Here is a 10,423-nt window from a genome sequence, read left to right on the forward strand (position 1 = left end):
TGAGCAGGAGCACTCTGGGCCTCCCCCCAGGTCGCTGCCCCACTGTGCAGGACCTGTTTGCAGAGTGGGTGCTGGAGCAGCGTGGTTTTCACCCTCTGTGCCATTCACCTGCTCTGCTCCTGCAGCCAGTGCCAGGAGCTGTGCTGGCCTCACGCTTTGGCTGCACACAGGGACCTCTGAGCCAGGCTGCTGCAGCTCCAGGACTTTGGCCATCCAGCTCCAGCACTGGGAGCTCTCGGGGCTCCTCTGGTGCCTGGCTGGATCTGTGTCTGTAGCAGGCCTGTTCTGGTGCTCTGGAAGGAGAATGGATGCTGCTGTGGCTGGCTCTCCTGCGGTGGTGCACTGGATACAGCCAGGCTATGGGCTGAGTGGAGGTCCAGATTACCTGGTTTGATGCAAAGACTGGTTTCTAGTCATATTTAGACACCATTTATGGACTTCATCAGTTAGTCTTGCTTTTCTCTAGAGAAAGATACCACCTGTGTGTCTCTGTAGCCCAGAACAGGGATTGTGGTCCATGGACACCAACAGAGACTGATCTGGCCCTGGGAACAGCAGCCTACTTTGCTTTTAGCAAGAGATTTGCCACTGATCCTCAGGAAAGTCCAGTCACTCTCAGGGGCTTCAGAGGGTCTCCTATCCAGCAGCAGAAGACAGAGCAGGATGCATTTGGCACCCTCCTGCACTGGGAGTGTGTGCTCTGAAGGGTGATGCTCTATAATCCTTGCATCTTGTATTGAAGATGTCTGTGCCATCACTGAACTCACTCATAAGGAACTCACTGAGTTCCTTATCTCACTCTTCCTGGTGTCAGTAAGTAACAAACTCACTGACTGCACAAGCATTGCTCTTATTTCACACTGGAGAAAACACAGGTAGGATCTGATTCTTGTAAGAGCCTCCTGTGCCTCATGAACCTTGCTGAACAGATGCTTTGGGAACACCCTGCAGCCCACAGAACCTGGAAGTTAATTAGAAAGCATAAAGAAGCCAACTAACTTTCAATTGCTTGAAATGAGAGGCATTTTAATTTCAGCTGCTGTCCTAGAGTTGATCAGTGCTTCTCTTTCTACATCTTTCCTTGTCTTTCTCTGTTCTGCAGCTGGAGCAAGCCATTTCCAGCAGCATTCCCATTTGCAAGCAGCTGTCTCTGCTCATGAAACTGCTCTTAGGTTGGCTGGGAAGCACTTGCTTCCCCTGCCAATATTTTCTTGTCCATCTTGCCGAGATGACCGGCTCCAGCAGCAGCCCCCCTGCTCTGATTTAACCGGGCTGGTTCCTTAAGCTGGACCTTGGCACTGCTGCTCCTCGCTGAGCTCTGATTTTCTGTGTCCCTCCCACAGCCGCCTCCGCCTGCTGCCATCAAAATGCAGCGCAGGATTTCAGCTGCTGGCTCTGATTGTGCAACCAGGGAATTTTCTGTGTCCTCCTGCTCCTCCTTTTGTAACACAGCCCAGTCTTCTTGATTTCTGATTCCTCCCTCCCCATCTTAAATTGCAGTTTATGTGCTTGGTTGCTGCTTGTTTCAAAATGAAACCAAGAAATAGAAATGCAGTGTAGCTGTCTGTGTTCTGTCTGAATGCCAGCTCTGTCTCCTGTGACTCTGCATTCTGCAGTCCAGGCAGCACCTTCCAGTGTCCACGGGAGCTTTAACATCGTGCTTCCTCTCAGAGATGTTATCAGCTGCTTTTAAGAGACATTTCTGTCTGCTGCTCCCTGTGTTTCACCGTTCCCTCTGGAGATTGTCCTATCTCATAAAACAGCAAAGAAGGTCAAACAGAGGATGTTAACTTCCCAGCAGCAGGAACTCCTGTCTGACAGCAGTTGGGAACAGGCAGTAAGTTTGCAGGGAGAAAAGCTTCAGAGAATCACTACTGGCTTCTTCCTTTGGTGCCAGAACTCCAGGTGGCTTCTCACTCATCTTTCTTGTCTCACTCTTGTTCCTTGCCTCACCTGAGCAACTGTGAAAAAGCCCTTTTTACCCTGAGAGAGCCTGAGGAGAGCACCAGATTTTGAATCAAATGATGTTTTCTTTCTCCTCTTTTTCTTATTACTGCCTCTGCCCTTCAGTTACATCTTGCTTCCAAACAAAGCCAAAAAATGCTGTTCTCCTGCATATCTGCATTGTTCAGGACATCATAGGCAGCTGCTGAGTGACCACAGTGCTTCAGGGATGTCCTTGGTTTTCCTTGCCCTTTGTCACCACCCTTGGAGGATCCCATGGTGGTCAGTGTGGGACAAACACAGTCCCAAATTTGTGGCCAAGGGGAGACTGTGTTGCCTCATTCAATTGTTTAAGAATGGAGCTTGTTGCTCTGGGCTGTGGCTGCCTGTTCTCTTTCCAGGTCCTGCAGGAATCCAGGTGTGTTCTTGTTTTCCCAGCTATAAATCTTTTGGGGGAAGAACTGCGGTGATCTCTGTGCAGCAAGCCCAGTAGCAAACACTACAATTTCCTGTGGAGTGGCACAGAGAGAGCTCCCTGCTCTCTGTGGGGAGGTGACAGACTGCAGGTCATTTCTGTGAAGGGCAAAAAAACATCTCCTCCAAGGGCTGAGGGCTGAAAATGCAGCAGAGCACCTCTAGAAGAGACTGGTGGGGTCAGAGGGGGCTGAGGAGGGAAGGTGGTGCTGGTGGAGAGGGTCCAGGGGAGAGGTAGACTCTGGATTGTATCATGATGGCATTTTAGCAGTTGTGAAAACTTTATGGCAGAGGAAAAAAAGAGGAATGAAGTAGCCATGGGAATGTTTTTCCAAACTTTGGTGAAGGAACAGCAGAAAATGTGTGGGTGAGCAGTGAGGGCACAGTCTTTACCCCAAAGTCATGTATTAGGGGGAGGGAAACCAGAGGAAGAGGAAAATGCTTGCCTCTGGGGAGGATGTAACCCAGCAGGTGGCTGTGATCACTGTGGGAGAACCAAATTGTTCCTAGCTGGAAACAAGAAGTTATTTGAGTTCCCATCTGGCCTAGGAACACAGAGCAGGGGCACAGTGGGATTAAATGTTCAGGAAAAGAGCCAGGTGTAGGAACAGGCTTTCTCATGGAAACAGCAGGCAGAGGGAAGTAGTGGGGATGTGTAATGTGCATGCCTTTGTCAGGGAAAGGAGAAATTGTAGTTCGTGCCATGAAGGGCCAGAGCTCCAGACACTGGTTTAATCCACCATCTGCTCCCACTTGAAAAGGTTTGATTTCATAGCCAGGTGCTTTCTCCCTTTTTAAAACAGGAACATGGAGGTAAAAGTGCTGTTTCTCCCTTGCTGTTTTGTGTTTCTCCCAGCTGTGTTCCTCACTGCAGCATCCCAACTTCTATCCCTCATGTTGGCCCATTCAGGGGTCAGAGGACAGATAAAATGTCCTGGTCCAGGTGTCCCTGAGGTGGAGGCTGGGGAGGATTTGGGCTCCTACATTCCCCTCCCAGGGCTAGGTGAGAGATGGTGATTCTCTGTGACCTTCCTCTGCACCCATGTGTGAAACAGGTCTACCAAAAACGAAATAAAAACACAAATATTAGTAGAAATAGGCTGACTCTTGGATCCACCTTACATTAAAAGAATAAAAACAAAGAATTAACTAGTCTTCTCCTGCCAGCTTCCTGGGACATCCTCAACAAACCCAGACTTAAACATCCCTGTGCTTGATAACGTGCCCTGGACTGCAGCAAACTGGAAAGTGCCGAGGACTGTGACAGATCAAACACGTTTCATTAAGGACGTGTTACTTCTGCTCTCTCATCTGACAGTGCGTGGAGCTCTGCTCCTCTCAGAGATGAGGAGGCTGTGCTGCAGCATGGCAATGAGCTGATTAGCCAGCTGGCAGGCAGTGGGGAAAAGGGCCTTGCCTGGGCTCCAGAAGCTGAGAAATGGCTGGCAGGAAAGAGAACCTGATGATTCCACATCCCAGTCCAGCCCAGCAGGAGGGCAAAGTGAAGGGGACAAATCTGGGACTGGAAGGACTGCAGGGGAGCTGCAAGCCAACATTTAGGGTGTGTGCCTTGATTCCTGGCTTCCAGCACCTTCTCTAAATGTGGGGTTGGAGGTTTGTAGGAGCCTGTTAGAGGGCTGGTTCATCTTCATGCTCTCAAGTAGACCCACAGGTGCCAAAGCCCTTGGTGTTTTGGATCAGTGCAAGCCATTCCAGTAAAACAGGTGCTTTCCAGCATGTGGACCATAAAGAGCAAGGGCTGGAGAGAAAACAGAGGTTGCTTCCTCAGTGCCCTAGTGCATTTGGCACCAAAACTGGTCATGCCCACTGCAGTGCTGCCCAGATAAAGGTTTTTACTGGCAATAGTTCTAAAAACCTCTTAAATTTAACAGGGACCAGGATCTTTCTGCCATGTTTTTGAAGAGGAAGCTATAATAGCCTGGAGGATGATCTCCACCAGCCCCTGACTGCTCTCCTCCATGGTTTATGTCCCCCTGACCTTGGTGCAGCCCCTCTTACATTGGTTGGTGTCTCAGATGAGACTCAGTCCATGGAAATCTGCTGCTGATAGCAAATAGGATGAGCCCTTCAGGAGAGCAGATGGGGGAATGAAGGCTGTTGTTGCCTAGGGCACTTAGAGAGCAATTGGTGTATTACACTGAGCTCTGATTTCCTTTCTTTACTTGAATAACAGGCAGAAAACATGCCTGTGTCAAAGAACTACTTGTTCTGCTGTGAGCACTCATTAGAAGTTGTCTTTCCACATGCAAGCATCTTTCTTTGCCCCAGGGCCTGATATATCCAGAGGGTAAGCATTGAGGAAATAATTTCCTTTACAGAAGTAGATGAGACACTTTGATAATGATGATGTCTTGTGTGGGTAAGTGCAAGCATGGCCATCAGCTCCTGCTCCAGCTTCCTCCTTGCCTTACTGAAATGACACTGAAACAAGTGCCACAGTGTTCTTTGGCTGCTGGGACAGTCAGGAGTCAGGGTCTACACTCCCTCTTATTTCTTATTTATTATGTCAGGCTCCCTGGTAGTCCCTTCTCAGGGCTCCAGGAGTCCCTGCTCCTGTAGTCATGAGGTGGCTCAGACCCAGGGCTTGTCCAGAGGGCTGTGACTGGAGAGAAGCCAGGCACAGGAGGGAGGGAAGAGTTTGCCATCACGGTCCTGGTGCCCCATCCTGGTGCAAAGGGTCCACCAAAGAAGATTTGGTGCTCCTACAGGTGAAGGACATCGAAAGGTGACGTGGTGTTGCTCACCTCTGAGCTGCTGACTGGGACAGGCCCTTGGCCTGAGCTGCCTCCAGAGCCGAGGGAGAGAGCAGGTATAAACAGTCCAGAGCAGCCCCAGGGCAGAGGAAATGCTGGGTGTTGTGGGTGATGCAGATTGCTGTCTCTCTTGCTCCCTGAAGATGGGGATGTTCCTTTAGGTGGCACAGAAGGAATGAGAAATGTGCTATTAAAAAACTCATTGAACCACCAGCAAAATGAATTTGTGAGTTGCTACAAAGGAACAAAACCCTGATTTCTTTGCAGTCCCAGCTGGAATGGAAGCAGAGATGCTGCTGCTTTGGAGAGACTTGTTTTCCAGTGTATTTTCCTGATCTCAACAAGGCAATGTGTATCCCTTGCTAAAGCAAATCACTTCTAGAAAGGCCAACTTCTGCTCAGCAGTGACACCAGTTAGATGTACCTCAATTTACATACTGGGATACTGGGAACACATCTTTTTGTGGTGTCTGGTCCCCTCACTCCTCTTGCCACGAGTGTGTCCTGCAGCAGCTCCCTCCATCCCATGCCCTCCTCTTCTGTCCCACAGAGCCATGACAAGAGCCATACCCAAGGATGGAGAGCCCAATGGGGCCACCACATCCCCTGAAGAGATAAAAATAGAGGAAATGGAAGAGAGAGGCCAGTGGAGGAACAAAATGGAGTTTGTGCTGTCTGTGGCTGGGGAGATCATCGGCCTGGGAAACGTGTGGAGGTTCCCCTACCTCTGCTACAAGAACGGTGGAGGTGAGTTCACAGCACACGTGAGTTGTTCTACATCTGCAGGTGTGACAGGAGACAGGGACGTGCCTGGATCCATTTCTCCTGTGCCTCATGTGCCCTAAGGCACTCCCTGATTCGCTCCTTCAACAAGCTAGTTCCTGCCAAAACCAGGAGGAGTAAAAGCTCAGGGCTGAACCCAGCTCCCCAGTGGGTACTCTTTCTTAAAACAGCACTCTCTAATCTGGAATCCTAAAACATTGAACTCTAGTAACAACTTCAGGCTCTTGGGCATCTCAAGAAATTATTGGTCTTTGGAAAATATCAGATGCTGTGGGTGGTCAGAAAGCCAACATCAACCTCATCCTACATATTTCCCTTTTCCTGCTCCTGGTGTCAAATCCATCTTTTTCAGGCTCTTGTTACAGAGGAGGGAAGGATGGGATAGTGCTGGTGTCCAAGGTAGCCAAGGCCTGGTGTTCCCTAGGAGGAGATTTCTGCCTCTTCCCTGGAGCAATTCTCACAGTGATCAAACCACTGCTGGGGAAATTCATCCCCAAAAACAGTTCATTCACCTTCCCTTTGGTTTCTTTGTTCTCCATTTCTCTTGCAGTAACACTGCAATAAGATCATTACATGGTTAAAAGTTAAAATTTCTCATAACAATAAAATGAAATGTAAGGGAATAATTGACTGTCACTAACTTTTCTTGGTGAATAAAAATCTAGCTTTGTAAAAGAAAAGGAGGAATACCAATTACATGTCAAATACAGCAATAACTTCTCTTTTGTTCTTGCTCTCTAAAAACACCTTGAAATAATGGTCTGGGATTTGCTTCACAGCCTCCCCCCCCATACTTTGAGCTTCCTTTCTCTGCAGACCATGTCCCACAGGCCCATCTTTTCCCAGGTGCCATGAACTTTCACCAGGAGCTGAGTGGTTCCACTGCAATTTTTCCCAGGGCTTCCAAATTCCTGTCCTCTGTGCTGTTGCTGGAGTTTATCCAAATTAAACAAGGGACAATAAAATACGTCCTCAAAACCAAAGAGGGGCAGGGTGAGAAATGGTTAAAGAAAAGGGAATTAAGGTTTTCTTGAACCTGAGATGATTTTTAGCAGATCCTCCAGTCTTCTCCTCCAATATTTTGATGGGAGGCACCAAGAGCAAGTCAGATGGGCACAGGTTAGGAAACTGGATGGTTCTGGAGGTTCATGTGATTGAGCTGCCCATTCTGCAGTGATGCTTTGAGAGAGGAGTCATGGGTTTTGCATGGAAATTTTCTCCCTGAGCTCAGATGATATCTTTGCACAGTTTATGCCTGTGGAACCCGGTTCAGCCCTCCCTGCAATCTGTATGCTAATTAGGGGAAGTGAAAAGCCTACTTCTGCTCACTTTTACTATCTATTGAATAACATTTTTCTCTTTAATTAAACTGCTCTGGAATGTCCAAGGCTGTGATTTGGAGGGCAGCAGGGCTAGGCTTGGGAAAGGTGAGGATGGGAGAGTCCTTCCCTCCCAGCTCCACACTCTGCCCCTGCAGAAAGTGTGCTGCTGCTGGAGAAGGGACTTTTCTCTCTCCAGGGCTCCAGGGAACCAGAAGACTGATGTTGGACAAGTCAATGTCTTTCCCATGACACTCAAAGATTTTCTCAGCATTGGAAAAGTTCTTGAAAAAAGCATTTTCCACCTATAAATGCTGCATCCCTGTCCCAGCCTTACCCCCCAAACCCTTGAGACTGCTGTCACCTTTCTCCACCTTTGGATGTGCTGAAGTAGTTCTACAGCTGTGAAGATGTATGCTATAGGAGCAATAGTGCCAATTTCCTGTAAACCACCAACTGCAACCTCAGCTATTGCTGCACTGTCCAATTTGATCTAATTGTTCAGCAGCCTCAACTTGTTCTGGACTGATAAGGAAAGAGGGTCTGTTTCTGGGGGCTGAGGATCCTTCAGTGGAATAACAAACTGAGGAGGGGCTCACAGCTGGAGTTCCAGCTGGTAACTTCTGTGGGACAGTTCAGAGAGACAACAGAGGTGCAAGAAAAGCATCATTGCTCAGAGAGCAGAATGTGTCAGCCTGTGGGACAGATTGTATCAGAGGAGAGGGCTGGGATGTGCTGAGAGGCTGGTCTGTGTGCAGGGTAATTCACTCTCTCGCAGATTTGGCATGGATGTCCCTTGCAGCACCAAAAACCGCAGCTGCCTCTAGTTCAGGGTCTGCAGTTCTCATCCCCTTCCCCACAGACCTGGACTGACATGAGAGCCAGCCTCCTTCCCTCTGGCCCCAGCTCTCCTGCAGCTACACAGCTGTGTTTAGGGGAAATTTGGATGTTCTTTGTTTTTGTCATTGTTGGCTTAAAAACAAGGGCAAGCCTTGCTAGTTGCTCATTGTCACTGAAGGATTTCAGTGTGACGCCTGCGCTGGCAGGGGAGGGACAGTGGCTGAGAGAGGCACCCTCATCCTCCTTGCAAGCCCCTGAGATGCTCTCCAGGCACTGGAAAGAGAAGTGCTCGTGACCAGAAGTTTATTTTACGGAGTGGCAAGGCTGCCACAGTTGTTTTGGTGAGGAAGGAAGCCACCTTATCCTGTTTGGAGGGGAGCAGAAGTGTGAAAATCTACACTAAGGATGTGGAGAGAGAGAGAGAGGTGACAGAAGGAATGTCAGCTGTGAAAATGAGATCTCAGGAGCAGTTTTGAGCAGAGCAGTGAATTTATTTGGTGTTTGGGTTTGGCAGCATAACTGAAAAGGCGTAAAAAAGCTCCAGACAGCTGAACAGAGCACTAAACCATTTCTTCAGGGCATTAAACATTTTTGTTGTCACTTTTGTCTTTTCTTATGCTTAGTTTGTGTTGGTCATTGTTTCTGGGAAAAAGCCTTGCCCTTTCTCTCCTTCCTCTTCCATTTGGACAAGGGTTAATCTGAGGGCCATTCCAGGCTGATTTCTCTTCAGACATTTCTCTACATTTTTGCAAAGAAATTGATTTTGAAGGTAGGAGTTAAACTTCTTTATTTTGAAAATGCTGGAAAGATACTCTTCCCCTATTTCCATTCTTCTAGTGCAATCTACTTTGCAAATTTGACGTGAAATATGTCTCAAGTAAATTTATATCCTGGCAAATTTATTACTTACACAGAAGAGTCACCAGCCTCGGGGTTTGTATCCTCTGGGCAAGTGGGAGTTCTGCTGTGACTCCTGTGAAAGGCAGAACAAATGTGGTTATGTGAAACAAGGACTCATTTTGTTCCCCCCATTCCTGCTGAAAGCCAGAATGAGGTCAGGAGCATGAAGAACTTCTTCAGCACTATCTTTTTTTAGCTTCTTGCCTGGCTACTCCTTACCTCTGGGTTTTGGCCCGTGCCACATGCAGAAGTGCTGCAGGGGCACAGGACACACCACCCCTGTGGTTTTTTCTGAGAAATGGTGGTGGTGGAGGCCTTGTTTCTTTAGCAGAGGTTGCACAGTTAGTTCAGAGAAATATTTATGTTTATGTAGCTGGTTCCAGCTGTGGTATCTGGCAAGAGGTTTTAAGGACAAGGTTTTTGAAGAGGTTTCTGAGGCAGCATTTAACCTCTCTCTGCAGGAGCCTTCCTCATCCCTTACCTCATCTTCCTCTTCACCTGTGGGATCCCCCTGTTCTTCCTGGAGACGGCTCTGGGGCAGTACACGAGCCAGGGAGGGGTGACGGCCTGGAGGAAGATCTGTCCCCTCTTTGAAGGTCAGTCAAGTTTCAGCATTTACTGGCAGCACCCTCTAACAAATAGTGACTCAGATCCTTTTTTTGAAATATTATTATTATTCTTTGTTTTCTTTCTCCTTTATTCTCTCTCCCCCAGCCTTGTTATTGCTCCTGCTGCCTGCTGTGTGTGCAGGGGCAGCTCCTGCCCCCTCTGGCCCTGGGGGAGGGTGGGTGCTGCTGCCTGGGGCTGTGCTGGACCACGGGCTCTGCCTTGGGGAGCTCAGAGCCTGGCACTGAGGAGAGCCAGGAGGGCCAGCAGCAGGAGGAGGATGGAAGTGCTGATGTACAAACACCTGTGTGTGGTCCAGGACAAACACTGAGGGGAGACTGGGGAGAGCTGTCTGCTTTATCATTCTTCCCCTGCCCACTCCTGTGTCCAGGGCTGCTGTGGCAGCGTTTGAGGCTGGCATCCTGCAGGGAATCAGACACACCAGAGATGGGATGGGCTTGGGGTTAAGCCACAGGGATAAGAACCACCACTTCTGGGGCCCTGGGGAAGGTTGTTTAATGGGATTAATATATTTATATTTATATAAATATATACATATATAAATATGTAAATATATAAATATATAAAATTATATAAATATATATGAATTTATGAAATATATGAAATATAAATAGAATATATTAGTTATATAAATATATAAATATATAATTATATAAATTTATAAATATATAAATATATATGAATTTATGAAATATATGAAATATATATGAAATATATGAAAATATATGAATTATATATTTTTCTATATTTATATATCTATAT

General features: G+C 47.7%; 1 protein-coding gene across 2 annotated transcripts in view; it reads left to right on the forward strand.

Annotated features, from left to right (window-relative positions):
* SLC6A12 (solute carrier family 6 member 12) overlaps window positions 1–10,423 on the forward strand; it is a 33,969-nt gene that overhangs the window by 1,811 nt on the left and 21,735 nt on the right. For both annotated transcript variants that reach the window (XM_015628924.2, XM_015628925.2), the window contains exons 2-3: window positions 5,743–5,939; window positions 9,496–9,630. In XM_015628924.2, the coding sequence (XP_015484410.1) occupies window positions 5,747–5,939; window positions 9,496–9,630 (328 nt within the window). In that variant the 5' untranslated portion in view covers window positions 5,743–5,746. The remainder of the gene's footprint in view (window positions 1–5,742; window positions 5,940–9,495; window positions 9,631–10,423) is intronic.

This window comes from Parus major, chromosome 1A (assembly GCF_001522545.3).
Source record: "Parus major isolate Abel chromosome 1A, Parus_major1.1, whole genome shotgun sequence".
Classification (NCBI taxonomy): domain Eukaryota; kingdom Metazoa; phylum Chordata; class Aves; order Passeriformes; family Paridae; genus Parus; species Parus major.